Genomic DNA, 18,973 nt, shown 5'->3' on the forward strand with positions numbered 1-18,973 from the left:
GATTAGAAGGCTATTAAAAAGCACACAGCATCTAGGCTAATAAACAGATTGGGAGATTGCAAAACAAGGAAGTTATGTAAACAATTATGAATGATTAGTTAGATATCAGCTCGAAGAATACATCCACTTTAGGAACAATGCCAAAGCCTCAGGTGGATTGCAGAGGAAATTTGATAGAATGGTGCCCAGGATGCAAAGTTTCAGTTACATGGAGAGCCTAAAGAACCTGAGTTGGCCCCCTTTAAGCAGGAGAATCTTGCGGTGATCTAATAGAGGCTTTCATAAATCACAGAGTTTCGATAAATAAGGGGAAACCGTTTCCAATGGTGGCAAGTTAGCAACTGCAGTAACCTGTTATGCAACTAGTGGGTGTCATGAGGAAATAGTTCAATCACTGCGATTTACAATGTACAATGTGCTGCTCAAAAGGGTGGCAGAAGCAGGTTCAGTAATTGCTTTCATAAAGGTATCAAATATTTCGACTTGAAACATCTGCAGATTATAGGAGAAAGCAAGAACAGGTATGGGTTGAGTGATGTCCACCTGTACTGTATCTCTTGGTGATTCCATAATCAAACATAATATCACACACTTATTTAATTATGCACATATGCAGATCTATTCAAGTAATTATATATTTTTAAACATATGTTTTGTTATAAGTTTTGCGCAAGTGAATCCCCGAACGGTCATAATTGTCTTACACTGTTCATCATGACCTCAGTTGTCACAGGAATCACATTTGGATTTCTCCCAAAACTTTAACTTATTTAAGTAATCCAGAAAAATTCTCATCACATTACTTCCAATTAAGACACTGCCTTTTTTTTAATATAATTTAAAGATAAACTATATTGTAACAACCCGAATAGCATATACAGATGGCAATTTGACTCAAAAAGGAAATTAAAAATGGAGTTCATATTTTTTTCAAATTGCATGGATTAGATTACCTACAGTGTTGGCCCTTTGACCCAACCAGTCCACACCGACCCTCCGAAGAGTAACCCACCCAGACCCACCTCCCTCTGATTAATTGACCTAACACTATGGGGCAATTTAGCATGGCCGATTCACCATGGCACATCTTTGGACTGTGGGAGGAAAACCAGAGCACCCGGAGGAAACCCATGCAGACACAGGGAGAATGTGCAAACTCCACACAGACAGACAGATGGACGTAATTTCCCAATAACTGTTACACGACCATAGTACTATGGATTTTATCCTGTTTACACAATAGGGAATTCTTTAAATATATATCAGTGACTTTCAAATTGTAGTAATTCTCAAATATACAAATATTATAGCTACCTATGGCTACTAACATGCAGTTTTTTTGCTGCATATGTAGCTACCTACTATCAGGAATATCTGAATATTGAGGCAACTATGTACATCTGTATTTTCTTGATAGGCATAAACTACTTGGCATACACCCAATATTTTCTGAGAATATTAGAACTTTGGTGTTCATATGGGAAAATTAATGTCACTGTAAAAAGTCCCATTAATCAGAAACTTAACTGGACTCACATCATAAAACAATCATTTCTAGAAAGTCAGAAACTATATGATTCGAAGTGACTCACCTCCTGACTCCCTAAATCCTTATCTCCATCTACAAGAAAATGTCAGGAACGTGATGGAATACTGTCTATTAGCCCAACATTTCAACTCCCCCCTCCCACTCTGCCAAGGACATGGAGGTCCTGGTTCTGGATTAGTGGTGCTGGAAGTGCTCAGCAATTCAGGTAGCATCCAGGGTGCAGCGAAATCGCGTTTCGGGCAGAAGTCCTTCATCAGGAATAAAGGCAGTGAGCCTGAAGCATGGAGAGATAAGCTAGAGGAGGCTGGGGGTGGGGAGAAAGTAGCATAGAGTACAATGGGTGAGTGGGGGAGGGGATGAAGGTAATAGGTCAGGGAGGAGAGGGTGGAGTGAATAGGTGGAAAAGGAGCTAGGCAGGTACACAAGTTATGGGGACAGTGCTGAGCTGGAAGTTTGGAACAAGAGCGAGGTGGGGGAAGGGGAAATGAGGAAACTGTTGAAGTCCACATTGATGCCCTGGGGTTGAAGTGTTCCGAGGCGGAGGATGAGGTGTTCTTCCTCCTTCACCGCCACTCCCTCACCACCAGACGCCTGGAGGAAGAACACCTCATCTTCCGCCTCGGAACACTTCAACCCCAGGGCATCAATGTGGAATTCAACAGTTTCCTCATTTCACCTTCCCTCACCTCACTCTAGTTCCAAACTTCCAGCTCAGCACTGTCCCATGACTTGTCCGGACTTGTCCTACCTGCCTATCTCCTTTACCACCTATCCACTCCACCCTCTCCTCCCTGACCTATCACTTCATCCCCTCCCCCACTCACCTACTGTACTCTATGCTACTTCCTCCCCAGTCCCACCCTCCTCTCTCCAGCTTCAGGCTCTCTGCCTTTATTCTTGATGAAGGGCTTTTGGCCAAAACGTCGAATTCGCTGCTCCTTGAATGCTGCCTGAGCTGCTGTGCTCTTCCAGCACCACTAATCCAGAATCTGGTTTCCAGCATCTGCACTCATTGTTTTTACTTCTATTAGCCTACATTAGTCCAGCACTAACAAAATGCAAAGTTCAACCCCATTCAGTGCAAAGCAGCCTGCTTGACTGGCACCCCTTCCATCTTCACACCATTTGTGGCACAGTGGCTCAATGGTTAGCAATGCTGCCTCACAGCCCTAGGGACCCAAGTTTGATTCCAATTTTGGGCAAGCCTCTTGGTGCTCCGGTTTTCCTCCCACAGTCCAAAGATGTGCAGGTTTGGTGGATTGGCCATGCTAAGTTGCCCATAGAGTCCAGGAACATGCAAGCTAGATAGATTAGCCATGGGAAATGCAGAGTTACCAGGGTAAGGTGGGTCTGAAGGATACTCTTCAGAGAGTCAATGTGGATTCAATGAGCTTCCACACTATAGGATTCTGTGGTCTACCAACAGGGCACCATTTTGAAGAATGTAACATCTATAAAATGCACACACCAACTTACCAAGACTTCTTTTTCAGTACTTCCCAAACTTTTGCTCTCTATCACCCAAATGAAGGGCAGCAAGGGCACCAGAGCTCTATCACCTTCCAAGATTCTTCCCAAGTCACACAGCATCCTGACTTGGAAATTTATCATTATTCCTTCAATTCCACCAGCTCAAAATTCATCAAATTTCTACCCTCCATTACCATGTAGGTATCCTTAGCACATTAGGGTTGTATGGGTCACATCGAGGCACTTAGTGGCTCAAAGGCAGTTAGAAATGGGCAATAAATCAGGTCTTGTCAGCAATACCTACATCTGAAATTTTAAAAACTGCTAAGTGAATAATGTCCGCAGACTAAGGGGAATCGAACTACGTAACGAAGCAACCCCATTCTAACAAACACTAGCTTGTATCAATATTCATGGAGGGAACGTTGGAGAACGAACAGCTGAGACAAGTACTGCCTTCTCAGAGGTAACGTGGACGATCGATGTCGACAGATAGAATCAAAATGCAGAATAGCAAAATTTCATTACGAAAATCACGTTTTCTCCACCCTGACATGTTAACGATTGAGCCATGAAGACTTACATCAAAAAATATAATTCCTAAAAATATACACGCCCACACCTCCTCCCCCACCTCCCATTCACATACTGACATTGGCCGTAACAAAAAATTAACTTGGATTTTACAGTAAGAAAACAGGGGGCCAGGATGATCTAACAAAAACCGAAAGAACTGCGGATGCTGTAAATCAGAAACAAAAACAGAAACTGCTGGAAAAACTCAGCAGTTCTGGCAGCATCTGTGGAGAGAAATTAGAATGAACGTTCCTGGTCCACTGATCCTTCCTCATAATAGCCTCTGATTTCTCTCCAGGGACTGCGGCTGGCAAGCTTTTCGTATGTGTGCAGTTCCCTGTATGACACTCTGCAAGAAGCCAGAGCGAAAAACTACCCAGGCCTAATGCGGGCTGCCCCCAGTAAATAACACACCTCACTTTCACGTTTATGTTGCGATGCAAATGTCAAAACTAAAGTAGAACCCCCACCAGCAGTAAACGCCCACTCGCGTTTCCGACACCTCCGTCTCCTATTCCAACAATAACAAGTCTGCTTGAAGCTACGGCTGGATCCCACCAAACTGGGGAAAATATATTGCAAAACTGCAAGTCCTCTGTTCATGCCAAATATTATTGGATTTGACAATAATTCCGTCTCTTGGTTGAGGCGTGGAGATGTGGGAGATAGAGGGCGGCAGCTTCATCGTTATTAGGAGGAGCGAGCACCCCAATTTAACAATGAAGGCTCTAAAATCAGCAACGATTCAAGTACCTTCATGACAGTCGCTCGATTCCACGTCCTGAAACTACAGCAACATGTCCGGCCTCTCGGTGCCAGAGGCTCAGGAGCTCGAGCACAGTCCGAGACACCGCCAACCGCTCGCGCTCCTACTGCGGCTGCGCACACCCGTCCACCGAGAAAGGGCGGGCCACGCGGCCTGACTGACACCCGTATTAGCCAATCGGGATCGTCATATTGAGCCGCCCACGAGACAAAAGTGATAAAATGATGATCGAACCAGTACAGACAGGAGGTGATTCGCGTAGAATACATGAGATTTTTCGATGGTTTTGCTTCAGCTCTTCCTCAACTAAATTCAAATTTACCGTCCATCAAGATGGAATTCATATGGGTATATCAGGGTTACTAGTCCAGTTACATTATCACAATGTCACTGCTTCTCTTTCCATAACCTTACGTTCTACACGATTTATTCTACCATTTTGTCGTCCAGTAACCTGTCCACATCAAATAGAAGCTACTTATCCTCCTCCCATCTTGCATTCTCACCTAGCTTTGTATCATTACCAAACTTGGGCATATTAACTTCTCTCCATCGAAATCACTAAGATTGTAAATAGCACAGCACTAGTCGCAGCCTGTCAATTGGAAAATGCCCCCTTCTGTAGCAAAAAAATTGTTTCATGGTTCATTACTAAAAGCTATATTCGGGATTTGAATGAAAAGTAAATATAATTAAAACCATTTATCATACAAGTGATAATGAAACACAATGGGTAGCCCACTTTTTGACGTCTTGGTAGGCCAGGTAGTATTTTGTTATCTGTGTAAAAGCTTGAAATACAAACTATTCATTTGAATACAAACGAGTCACCTAGCAAAATGAATGTGTTTAAGATAAATAAAATCAATTTTTGTAAAATTATTTTATTTATTCTTACATGTATCTTGCAAAATATAGTGAAAAGCATTGTATAGCGTTGCCACTCTGGCACTATCTTAAAACATAGAAAAATAAGCCAAAACAGAATATAAAGGCAGAAAAATTAAGAAGGGTCCAACTTTACAGTACTTCTGTTCAAGTACTCTGTTGTGGGTCATGGGCCAGGCATGACTCCACTGCACTGCAAGAACGAAAGTTGCCATTCTTTGGCCACTGCCACCCTCACCACCACGAGCCCTTGCTGGATCTTGCCAATGCCACCAGGTACTAAATTGGCCCAAAACTCGATTCTTCCACTGCCATGAGTCCACAATAGGCCCACTTTGCCAACGCAACAGTTGCTAATGCCACAAAGTCTCATACAGTGCCCATCCTCCTCCATGCCCTTCTATTTGAAAGGGAGGGTGACTTGACTTTAGTGCATATACAAGAATGGTTTTGACAAGGTGGATTTGGTTACAATATTTCTTATCTTGGGTCTGGCCAGAATTAGGGGACATGGTTTTAAAATTAAGGTTTCATCTTTCAGAACTAGCATGTTTACCTCTGTTCATATTTCATGTTTGTAACCATTCCAAAGCATGCCATAAGGATAGGGTAGGGTTAGAGGTTTTTATCTACATGGTTGCTGACAGAAGTAAGCAAATGAGTTCAAGAACTGACAGTGGTAGTTGTTGCTTTGCTTTGGTCATCTAACCAGATTTAGTGAGCAAATTAAACATAGTGGTCAGTTAGACTTGCACTGAAATCTCTGCCGTGTTCTCATTCTCTATGAGAATCACTCCTGTCTGTGACTCTGAGAGACTAGAGCTTAATTCTGCTTCTAAAGGTTCTTATACTTACTTTAGCTAATCCTTTCCATTCTGTATACTTCCAAAAGTTAGAATCATACAGCAGGCTTGTTCAACAAACAGCCCACAGATCTTATCATAGCCTAAACCATTCTTACATCCCATTTTTCTATTTCTAGATCTTGTATTCCTTTCTTTCCCCATACATTTAATCAACTTGCCCGTATTCTTTTACAGGTTTCCAAAACACCCTGTCTTCAGATTTATTAGTACTCTTTGTAACAAGTCTCCAGCCTCTCCTTTTCGCCTATATCATCCTGAATTTTCTCAGTAAGCCACAGATTAATTTTTCTTGCTGAATGTTTGACCTAAATAGAATACATTTTGTTGAACATTTTGAATTTTTAAAACCCTCACACTTTATTACAACTTCATGTCTATTTTCTTCCAAACTCTCCCCTTAACTATTAAGTTTTTGGTTTATGATTGGAATATGTAATTTTAAACTTAATATGAAATTGAATATTATGATCACTATTTCTCAATGGATTTTTAAAATAATGACATTAATAATTATCCCTACCTCATAGCACAATGCTATATTTAAAATAGCTTCATCCATATTTGGTTCCACCCATTGCTCCAGGAATCTGTTACAAGTCAACTTCTGGACCATCTTTGCCAATCTGATTGGCTCAGTCCAATCAAAGAAGATTAAGAGCATGATAGTCCACCTCAACAGTGACATTGTTTTTAAACGAGAAATTACTGAAACTTGTTACAATGCACTGTCAACCCATACAATTACTTAGGGGCCTATAAGCCCTCAACAGTGTTTTTTGAACTTTGCTATTCCTAATGTTAAACCATGATAATTCTATTTCCTAATTTCTGGACCAATAACAAACGTCGTTTTGCTAAGTGTATATATGTGCATAAAGCTGAATGAAAATGACTTTTTAAAAACAAAACAGCATGCACTGGTCAACCATAGGTGCAACATGAAGGTAGAAAACAAAAAGTTGGAAAAACGTGTGAATCTGGAATGCCTTTTGCAGTTGATTAAGTGTCAAAATTGCAAACTAGAGCTCGCATTCAACAAATCTGAACAACATGCTGAATATTGTGGATCAAGGACTGAACCTTGTGCAGTTTGTGGTTGCAATGTTCTGGTCAAAGACAAATGTACAACACATTTCCTGTGGCAAAGATGTGGAGAAAACAACTGTGTCAAACCTAGATCTGAGTATCACCTTCATGATGATATTGGGACTTGGTTTGAAGCCAACCATTTGGGATTCTTCATTAGGCTTAAGAGAAGCATAGATTAGAGTGGTGCTGGAAAAGCACAGCAGGTCAGGCAGCAGGAAATTTGACATATCCAGCAAAAGCCCTTCATCAATTCAAGGGTATTTCTGGTATAGCTGTGCTAAGTATAATGAGAACCCTTGATTGTTCTGTGTTTCTTTGCACATGTAGTAACTTTAAATAGCTCCAATTCTACCACCTTTTTAATATAGAAAGTGGGTGTATAAGTGGCATTGTGGATTTGCAAAGATTTCTTCCATTTTTTTACATACTGAGATAAAATATTTCAATGCTAAGCAAAGACCGCCAATCTGGACTTCCACTTTTATTCGTCATTTATGTAAATGATTTGGATGAGAATTTAGGAGGCATAGTTAGTAAGTTTGCAGATAACACCAAAATTGGTGGTATCGTGGACAGTGAAGGTGGTTATCTATGATTACAAAGGAATCTTGATCAGTTAGGTCAATTGGCCGAGGACAGGCAGATGGAGTTTAATTTGGATAAATGTGAGGTTTTACATTTTGGTAAATCAAACAAGGGCAGGAATTATATAGTTAATGGTAGAGACCTTGGTAGCATTGTAGAACAGAGACACTTAGGGGCTCAGGTACATAATTCTTTGAAATTTTCATCACATATAAATAGGGTGGTTAAGGATAGGTTTAGCATGCTTCCTTCATTGCTCAGATCTTCAAGTATAGGTTGTACAGGACGTTGGTGAGGCCTCTTCTGGAGTAGTGTGTGCAGTTCTGGTCGCCCTGTTATAGGAAGGATATTACTAAGCTGGAGAGGATTGCTGAGAATAGAGGATTTGAGTTATAAGAAAGGCTGGCACATTTTTCACTGGAGTGTAGGAGTTTGAGAAGTGACCTTATAGAGGTTTATAAAATCATGAGGGACATAGATAAAGTCAATACCAAGTGTCTTTAACCCTAGAATGAAGGAGTTCAAAACTAGAGAGTATATTTTAAGATAACAAGAGAAAGATTTTAAAAAGGACACGAGGGGCAACTTTTCTTTACAGATTGGTAAGTATGTGGAAGTGAACTGCCAGAGGAAGTGGGGGAGGCAGATAGCATTACATTTAAAAGATATTTAGATTAGTACATGAATAGGAAAGGTTTGGAAGGATATGGGCCAAATGTAGGCAAGTGGGACTAGTATAGCTCAGGAACATGGTTGGCATGGACTAGTTGGATGGAAGGGTCTGTTTCCATGCTGTATGATTCGAAGACTCGAAAAGGGTATTTGTGAGACTGAATACACTCCAAAGAAGTTTTTTGTGCAGATGAACTTGCTGCAGCCATTCAAGATAATACATTTGGAAAAAATGACTTATAATCTGCAGTGGCTCTGTCTGAATCCTCAGATAAATCTAATCTCTGTGACTTTTCAGTAAGTGGCATATAAAGAAGGATGTTATGCTTCCTTCTGTGGTTAAAAAACTCAAACATGAAGACTTCCTGAATCACATTGAAAAGATTCTGAATTGTAGTCCCACATTTTATCATCATCTCACTATCATTGTATACAAGATAAAAACTAGGACACTTAATCCCCAAATAAGGTGACATCAGCTAGGCATAAATATTCACATCCTGTGGCCAGTTACATGTACTTATTTTCTGAGGAGTTCAAAACTGCACATCAGTATGAGCAGAAACTGTGAACTATGACAACCATTAACACGATCTACTAAAACCATCAATAGGCTGTTTTCACTTTCTTGTACATATCTTGCCACTACTTCTTAGGGAAAAAAAAATCAGCAGAAACCAGCAGACTCAAATAAACCAAAGAACTGCAGATGCTGGAAATCTAAAACGCTAGAAATTGCTGGAGAAACTCAGAAGGTCTGGCAGCATCTGTGGACAGAAAGCAGAGTTAATGTTTCAAGAAAATTCTGGAATCAAAACATTAACTCTGCTTTCTGTCTACAGCTGCTGCCAGATCTGTCAAGTTTCGCCAGCAATTTTTGTTTTTTTGTACCAGCAGATGCAGGTTTGTCTCAATGAAAATTCCAAAAAGTTCACAGGAACCAGTTGGATAATTAACTTTAACGTTTAATGTTGCTTTTTAAGTTGCCATAGGAAATAATAAATATTCTGCAGTTTCAGAAATGCACTCTAGTTTCAGTTATCAAATTATTTAAAAGCATTATAGAACACTTTCGGTATTGCTTCAATGTAACATTAGAATAACAGTTTCTAAGACACAATGATAATTTTTCAATTTAATTTGAAGTCCTCATGCTCCCTTGACGTCAGATTAATATCAATTTATGCCCTGTTTGCTCTTGCAAACCTAAACTGAGAACTAGGTAAAGTGGCACTCTGACAATTTCAACTTATTTGTCTTGATATATTCAAACTCAGATGAACAGAGCATTTTAGTATGTCTCCTCCATTCCCTTTTACCCCAAACACATTTTAATACGCATATTTAATTAAATACATTGGGCTGCTAACCTTGAAAGGAAAATCAAGAAGTTACGATCTTTGACTAGATTCAATCTGCAAATCTAATAACTTAAAATTCAATCATCAGTTACTTTATGGTCAAATAGCAGGTCCCAGACAGCATAAAGCTGAATAGATAGTTCCCCTTTAATTATGTCTGATGGCCACACTCCCTTTAAGGGACTTGGATTCAGTTTATGCACACAGATCAACTCTTTTTATGACAGAAATAATTAATTTGTATTATATATGGTCTCTTTTTATGACAGAAATAATAAATTTGTAATATATAACCATCCTCCACTTACTGCAGTTTGCTAGAGAAATGATCTTGCTTTTAAGTGGAGACTATGGTAATTTTGATCATGCATTGTGTGTGTAGTTTGCAGAAATTCTTTGTTTGCTTAGTAAATAAACCTGTTACAATGCAAGTGCTGCCCAGCATCCAACTCCATGACTGAGAATGCACTCATTAGTAAATATAGAGGGGTCACTGTTCCATCATTTTCCTTAAAAAAGATGAATTTGATATTTTCAACTTCTAAAGACAAATCAAGGATACTTTAACTGTTAGCTTCTGTTATATGAAGTTTAGTAAAGTTTGCTGTGACGAGTTCCTTCAAATTAAGTTGCTGATTTAAATGCATCATGTACTATGAAAGAAGAGGTACGCCATAGGTTGGCAGCTCCTGGTGTAGCTGGCGAAACATCATAGCACATTTATTTCTTTCCTTCACCTTGCCAAGAGCGTTGTACAGCCTTGCTTGTAAGTAAAGGACTTCTTGGATCCGCTCATTGCAATCTGCTTTCTCAAAATATATCTTTGCTTCATTCAGATTTTTGATTGCTGATTCGAAAGCTTAAAAACAAGTTAAATTTTGAAAAAAATGTCAAGCAACATTACTGGAAAGTCCGATAGCATTTATTAGTATATTTATTATATCACATTTCAGTAACCCAAAACTGTTTTCCAAAGTACTAGAAACAGGAAAAATACTGGCTTTAAAACTTTAGTCAATTTCCTGCAAATATCTTTAAATATATAAATATATAGCCTCCAATTATTTCTTTAAACAAAAAAGATAATTGTAAAGTCATTTGTTATTTTCCTTAATCTTATCAGATTCTTGAGCAGTAGAGAATTAGAATGATGCACCCCCGAGCTTTCGCAAAGCAAGAACAACAACATAACAGCACCTTTTACATCCCCTCAGGAGGAAAAATGGAGTTTCTGTTTAAAATCTTATCTGAAATATGGCACCTATGACAGCGCAACATTCTCTTTGTATTGAAATGAAGTGAAAGCCAAGATTATGGAGTGAGGCTTGATTTTTGATACAAAGACAAGAGTTCTAAAATGGAGACAAATCTGAGAAACTCTGTGGGTTGTAAAGGGGTTGAATCAGTTTCAGTTAGTTAAGGGTTAATTTTCAGATATATTTTAAAAGAAATGGGAAACATAGATGTATAAAGACAGGTGAAAACTACAGGAGCTGCACTATCTGTGGACAGAGCTCATGGTGAAGAGGAAATCTAATGGGAGTTCCATATTGTGTTATATGTGTGGGGGTCAGAGACGATTGGTGGCGTTTCATGGAGAATGAGTGCATAGCAGTAGGTTGCCTAGCAAGTAGTGTGGACGAGATGTCAGAGTTAGGATGGCGATGCCCTGGGAAGCCTGACCAGAGAGAATTCCTGGAGTATGACATTAAAAACAGGTGAAGAGCAGTAGTATAGGCTCCTCCCCCACCTTATTCTCCCCTCTCCCCACACTCCTACCAAGCCCTTGTGATGGACTCGTAATTAAACCCATAGGTAAAATTTTGTTTAACAACATTCAACATGAGCTAATTCCAGTAGATAATATATGTATCAGGGATACAGTTACCGGAGTGGTGCCCGTTCCCATTGAAACTATTCTATTCCCATCTGACCCACAGAATAATGGGATGAGGTATGGGGAAATATGAGAGGAAATCCAGACCAGCAGTTAGTAGATGGAACAGAAGGGAACTCTTTAATGATCTAGTCACAGCACATGGGGCAGGAGAATCAATAGTCAATACTTTTGATTTGGCTAATTTGGACAATAAACTCAGGATCTTGACCCAACAAGTCAAAAGAGCCTGAGAAAGACTAAATACGGATAGACAACCAGCAGCAGACCATGGGACAGCTTGTGGAGAATCAGGCTATCCACCACTTAGTGACCATGCTGGAGGGTTTCGCCAAGATGATTAACCAGATCATCCAGGGCAAAATCAAGAGATGACGGTGAGCAGCAAAACTACACCCTGTGTGGTATCTATGGAGACTGGATGATTGAACAGCTGAAGGAGGACCTCAGGCAGACTAGCGAAAGGAACGTCCCATCCTGGATTAGCGATGTATAGCTCGAACATTCATTCCAGGACAGAACTCATGCTAACATCTCTAGCTGTCTACTAAGATCTGATATAATAACAACTGCAATGACACTCTTGGTGAGGTGCTGGGCTTGGTGCTAGGGATTTCAATTATCCCTAGTGACAAAGTTGGGTCGACTACTTTTAAAGTAAAAAATATTGGAAGTATTAAAAGAGGTACTTGAATGGGTTACCATGACACCTTCCCATATGCTGTGAAGAGACGGGGGACAATTGATAAGGACCACTCAAACAAACAGATCAAACTATTGTGTCTTTACAAAAACAGAAGCTGCTGGTAAAGTTCAACAGGTTTGGCAGCATCTATGAAGAGAAATCAAAGTTAACGTTTCAGGTCCAGTGACCCTTCTTCAGAACTGTCCTTTGTGATCTTAGCCTGTCATCCGTGAATTTGGCTCCTCTCATATATAGCTGTGGACTCAATTGCACTTACCTTAATATATCTTAGGATTCTGGCGGCTAAAATTGCAGGCTGGGAAAGACAGAGATTGGGTATTCACTATGAATAATACTATACATGCACACAGGGGCTTTAAAATAGATGGAACTCCCAGGGTTAGCACTATTGTCACTTCTATTTGATCTGATTACTGAATGTTGTCAATGCAATACAATTCTATGTGGATTGTAGTGATGGGAGGTTCCATTCTGTACAAATGAGAGGCTTGACCAATGTACATCATGGCTTTCACACGAATACGTAGGCTCCCCTGACAACAAACAACTAACTTTTACAATTAGGTTTGAACGTCATTCACAAAGGACTCTTTCCATTCAAAAGGGGGGAATGTAGCAGCCTCTTGGCTGCGAAAATACAGCTAGATTGCTAACTTGGCCAAACAGCAAGGGATGCTGGGGTACATTGGCCAAGCAAAAGTCAGAAATCACAAAACCCCACACCAGGCACACTGCAAACACAGCAGCCAGATGCTAATGACTTAAACATACTATAAAAGCCAACAATTATTCTGGACAGGGAGAAGAAAATGAGGACTGCAGATGCTGGAGATCAGAGTAGAGCATGTGGTGGAGGAGAAGAACAGTAGGTCAGGCAGCTTCCGAACAGCAGAAGAATCGATGTTTTGGGCTTAAACCCTTCATCAGAAATGCCAATTTGTGATGAAAGGCTTATGCCTGAAAGATCAACTCTCTTGCTTCTCGAATGCTGTCTCACCTGTTGTGCTTTTTCAGCACCACACTCTCGACAGTTATTCTGAACAGACCCAAAATCCTAACCACTATACAAAGGAGGCAGCAACAGGTGCTGCCTCACTACAAAACAGTAGAAAGCCATCTAAATCACTGACTTGTTTCAAATGATTAAATGTGTCTCCCTGATTGTCCAGAACTATAGAAAGTTCCAGAAAACCATCTAAAAGGTTTAAAAACAGGGTTCACCCACAGACCTCTATCTTGGAACCTCTCTTAGACTCTCTTGAATCATCTGAGGCCTTCTAAGGAGAACAGCATGGTAAGAGGCAGACACCCGCTGACCATCCAGAGGGAGAAAGGAAGACAGACAGACCCAGAGATATAGCCACAGACAGCATGACTGCATAAATTTACAAGAGATTCTGGAAGTATTGTAACCTTAAGGGACCAAATAGAATAAGGGACAATATATTTAGTATTCAAGATTATTGTGATTTTGTTCCTAATAAAGTGGGATCGTTTTGCTTCGTATCGGCTTGTGTTTGTATTGATTTGGTTGCTTTGGTATTATAGGACACCTGGGCAAATTCATTCATAACATTCTGATCGGAGTTGTCTAAACTGTTTAAGGTGAGACTAGACAACATTATAAATCCCAAAATATTGCATGCCTTTTTAATCACTTTCTCAAGAAGGTGATCATCTTCAACAATTTGCGAAAGCTTTCCGTTAGGTTTCTCTTTTCCTGCACTTCTTTTAATTTGATGTCCTTTGTTTTATCTCTCCTTATTGCTTACAAAAAAGACTTCATCTTTCTCTGCTAATTTATCTGCCGTATGTATGCCCATTTCAGCAGCATGTTTTTGTGTTCTTCAGATCTATCATTATGGCCAAATACCAGGGATTCAAGGAAATGGATTTGGAAAGATCAAATGCAATACAATGTTTACTAGAAATACATTTGTTCCTTTCTATACTAGAATATATTAAAACAATCCACTCATATTCAAAGATACTTTTGATTTAAAATCTTGTTCCAACTAATTTTAAAGTGGCTTGTCTATTCAAGAAACAAAGCTTGCTTGAGGAACTTTTCTTTTTGAAGTGGTGGCCTGAGAATTGTCTTGCAAATGTTAATAAATTGAGTATATTAAGTTGAATCTAATGGATTGTTTGCAAGATCTAAGGAAACTGACAGTTTATAAACATTACTAAAATTGTTCCAGCAGTATACAGTTCAGGTCAAAAGATTTCAAGTATTTACCCTCAGTTTTTTCTTGAGTAGGAGCAGAGGCTGCAGAAGCGACTTGACATTTTGCCAACAGCAACATAGCACACCCTCGGTTCAAGACTATTCCATTAGCCAGAATGGGTTCAATAGCCATATACAGTAGATTCAAAGCTTGTTCTGGAATTCCAAGCAGCAGCTGGCAAAAATATATGATTTGAGTCTTTTAAGTCACAAAAAGATTTGAAATTGTTAAAGAACTTCACATCCAGCATAAGTTTCCTGTTAGTTGCACTTCCTGTGACACCATATAGACTTATCTTTCAATCCTCCTAATGCTATGTGCAACTGCAGCTAATTTTAACATAGTCTTCTTTTACTTCCCTTTCTAAAAGTCAGATAAGTTTCACATATTTGCATCTCTTTTCTTTTCCTCAAGCTTATTTTGTATGTAATGTATTTTACATGTATTTTTCTTGAAGGGTACCAAACAGAGTAATCTTTTAAAAAAAATTTAATCCCAAACTAGCTTTTCCATCAGTTAAAAAAAAAGCAAGTAACAGATTTTCAGTTTTCAAAAGCTATACAAATAGACTTCCCCTGCCTGCCGCTTCCTATTTATCAGTCCTAGCATAATACAGGAGAAGAGAACAGGACAAAAATGTCTTCACCAAAGACATCTATTTACTGGCTACAATCCATCCACTCTTACCCCAATTGTCATGTACTACCACCAATATGTTTCTATTTTGTTTTCATGAAAGGAGAATACTAAAAGTCACAAAAGTGTTTCTCGTATTTGTTCCCCTTTGAACTGCTCACTCAACTTCTGTTTACACTTGATATTGAATCCCTGTGTGTAACACTGAGAATAGGAACTATTTTTCTAGTTCAACAAACACAGAAGTTTGATCATATACTGTTGCTGAGTCATGTTGTAGTTTTTGTTTTACTCTAAATCTGTTTAGGAAGATGAAAATCAGTGACATGCTGCTTTGAAGTCCTCCAGTTTTGGAATATACTTTCTTTGGAGAAATCATGGTGGAAAATCTCCCCAAAAAAATAGAAACCATTATGTTAAAGGGAAACTATGACAACTGGTACAGAAGTGGTCCTTCAGTCCATCAAGTCTATATCGCCACAAATATACTATTATCTACACTAATGTCACTTATCTACATGAGGGCAAGAGCCTCGAATGTTATGACACTTCAAATACTCATCAATGTCCTTTTTTAAAAAAGGTTGTGGGATTTCCTGTCCCAACTACCATCTCAGGCAGGGCATTCCAGGCCTTCAGCACATTCTGGATGAAAAAGCTTTTCCTCAAATCCCCATTCAACCTCTGCCTTTCACCTTAAAATTATGCCCCCTTATTACTGACCCTTCAATGAAGAGGAACAGGTGCTTTCTATTCACCCTGTCATGCCCCTCAATCTTATATAGAAGAGAATATTCATTTACAGGCACAGTATACATCAAACATAGAAATTCCTAAGCAGTCAGAAATAGAAAATTTACATTTCTACATTACACCTAGAATTGAAAAATAAAATACTAAATTTAAAATTAACAAACATCCTTAAAAAACAATGACCATAAACATATCTGGTGAAACAGTACAGTGGTATACCATACAAAATTCTCTTAAATAAAATTATGCTTTTAGTGTGAAACAAGAGCCCATGTTATGCAAACAGATATTACTCATATCCATGAAAATAACTTTCTCCATACTTTTCCTTTAGAAAAGACATCAGGAAGTGAGTGGTGGTACGTTTTGCATATCATAAACAGCATCTCAGGTCATAAATAATTTCTATGTAAATAAGGTATAGGTGATAAATGTCAAGATATAAAGGTGAGTCTATAGAAGACAATTATTCAATATGTAGTTAGGGCTCCACATTGCAACAGAGACGGTGAGGTAACAGAAAATTTACAATATTTATTCACTATGATGCTGTCTTGTAGAAGCACATGCAAATAAGGACTTGGGGAAAAAAGGAACCAGTTTTGTTAGATCAGAGGAGATCATAGGATGATTTGATGGAGGTGTTTAAAACTATGAAATGATGAAGCAGAGCAGGTTAAAACAGAATGCTTTCTGTGATTGCAAGGACATAGAACAAAAGCAAGGGGCCAAGAAAAGTAAAAGAAACCATTATGTTGGAACAGGCAGAGGCTTGTGAGACAGTTAAGCATCTTGTTTCCCCATATAAACATAGGCTAGAAAGACAGTTGAAAGAAAAGGCTATCATGAAAATAAAAGAATAAGAAATATCACAAGAGCATGTGATTAAATTAATGTTTGTCTGAAAAATAAACACTAGCATGTATTGTTAGTTTTATGCTGATGTATTCCTTGCTGCTCGAAAAATGGCATCTCTTCAAATAATTGAATTGAAAAGGTACAAGCTTGGAATGAAATTCGGGAAGACGACTGCCATTTAGTATCACACAGCATGGTGTGAATGAAGCAAAGCAAACAACTCAAAGGAACTACTGGTATGATGGCAGGTGCTTGTGGGCTTGCTGTTGTTGGCAAAATTGTGTCTTGGTGAGGGGAACCAGGAAAGAAAAACAGTTTCTTATACAATTCTCCCCTAAGGTTAGACCCATGCAGAGACATATATTTCTTGTTTTGTAGTAAAGTATATACAATAAGCTTTGCAACTAATTACAATAACATTTGTGACATAGCTCACCTGTGAAAATGCCAAATGTAAGATGGCTTCCGAGGTTAGATATTCTAAGTGATATTCTCGGCTCAGTGCCAATGCTTTTAGAAGCAAAGGAACTGCGACCGCATGACATGAGGAACGCCAGAAAAGCTCAGCCTCCAAAATAAGAATTCTAAAAATAAACAGTTATAAATACTTAGAACGTATTAGTAAAGTTTTATTTTCTGATGCTGGTGAGATCCCAAAATCATAAGAACAAAATTGGAGCAGGACTACGAATTACAACCAATCAGGCCGACTGTGACCTTGACTCCACTTCCCTGCCTCCTTTCACCAACCCTCCCCCCAATTCCCATGGCAAAAATCCAAGTCAGCCTTGAACAGAATCAATGATCCATCTTCCACTGCATTCTGTGGAAGATAATTCAAAGACTAACATCCCCTCAGAGAAGAAATCCCTTTTCATCTATGTCTGACATGGGAGACTTATTATTTTTAAACTGTGCCCTTAGTCATAAATTCACTGTGACAGAAGCATCCTCTCAGGATCCACCCTGTGTAGCCCCCTTGTAATCCTATGTTTCAAAAAGAACATTCCTCACTCTTCTCAACTGCAAGGATTAGAGGCTCATCCTGTTCAGTCTTTCCTTACAAGATTCCTTACCATCTTTCCTTTATACTGGAAATCAGCTGTGTAAAGCTTCTCTAAATTGCTTTCAATACAAATATACTCTTTGCAAGTAAAAAGACTAAAATCGTGCACGGTATTCTCAGTGCCATCTCATTAATTCCCTGCACAGCTATAGTAAGACAACTCCTTTTTATAAACTTGGAGATAGTGAGGACTGTAGATGCTGGAAAGTCAGAGTCAATAAATGTGGAGCTGGAAAAAGCACAGCAGGTGAAGCAGCATCAGAGAGGCAGGAGAGTTTGAATTTCGGGCATGACCCTTCAACCATTTCACTCTGTCCTGATGAAGGGTCCTGCCCAAAACGTTGACTCTCCTGCCCCTCTGATGCTGCTTCACCTGCTGTACTTTTCAAACTTTGTAAACTCCACCTCCTGGCAATAAAGGTCAATATTCAACTTGCCTTCATAATCTGCATACTATCTTTTTGTGATTCATCTAAAAGGATACCCAGATCCGTCTGCTGTCTATTTCTATTTGAATAATATTCTACTTTTCTATTGCTATTGCCAAAATAGACCTCACATTTTCCCACAACATACTCCATCTGCCAATGTTTTGCCCACTCAGTTAAGCTAAATCAATCCCATTTCAAACTCTTTGAATCATGATTTACCACATTTCCTGAATCAGTCCCTGACTATGGATCAGATCTGAATAACATAGCCTAAGAAGTGTGACCACCTTTGGAACAAAGTGTTCAAGCAACCTTCTCCCCCGAAGCATGAAATTTGGATTTCAGCCCATCAAATTGGGGCAGCACAGTGGTTCAGTGATTAGCACTGCTGCCTTACAGCACCAGGGTCCCAGGTTCAATTCCAGCCTCGGGCGATTGTCTGTGTGGAGTTTGCACATTCTCCCCGTGTCTGCGTGGGTTTCCTCCGGGTACTCTAGTTTCCTCCCACAGTCGAAAGATGTGCAGGTTAGGTGAATTGGCCATGCTAAATTGCCCATAGTGTGAGGTGTGTTAGTC

General features: G+C 39.3%; 2 protein-coding genes across 3 annotated transcripts in view; both read right to left on the reverse strand.

Moving 5' to 3' along the window:
• Positions 1 to 4,479, reverse strand: part of LOC132827123 (calcium/calmodulin-dependent protein kinase kinase 2-like) — a 100,436-nt gene extending 95,957 nt beyond the window's left edge. The window contains exon 1 of one of the 2 annotated variants that reach the window (XM_060843625.1): positions 4,349 to 4,479. The gene's annotated coding sequence lies outside the window, so the exon portion shown is untranslated. The other variant, XM_060843626.1, reaches the window with a different exon arrangement.
• A 4,958-nt stretch (positions 4,480 to 9,437) lies between these two features.
• anapc5 (anaphase promoting complex subunit 5) overlaps positions 9,438 to 18,973 on the reverse strand; it is a 58,984-nt gene continuing 49,448 nt past the window's right edge. Inside the window, exons 15-17 of the mRNA XM_060843993.1 lie at positions 17,337 to 17,484; positions 14,665 to 14,827; positions 9,438 to 10,681 (exon numbers count right to left, since the gene is read on the reverse strand). Coding sequence (XP_060699976.1) covers positions 10,476 to 10,681; positions 14,665 to 14,827; positions 17,337 to 17,484 — 517 coding nt within the window. The 3' untranslated portion in view covers positions 9,438 to 10,475. The remainder of the gene's footprint in view (positions 10,682 to 14,664; positions 14,828 to 17,336; positions 17,485 to 18,973) is intronic.

Source organism: Hemiscyllium ocellatum, chromosome 24 (assembly GCF_020745735.1).
Source record: "Hemiscyllium ocellatum isolate sHemOce1 chromosome 24, sHemOce1.pat.X.cur, whole genome shotgun sequence".
Classification (NCBI taxonomy): domain Eukaryota; kingdom Metazoa; phylum Chordata; class Chondrichthyes; order Orectolobiformes; family Hemiscylliidae; genus Hemiscyllium; species Hemiscyllium ocellatum.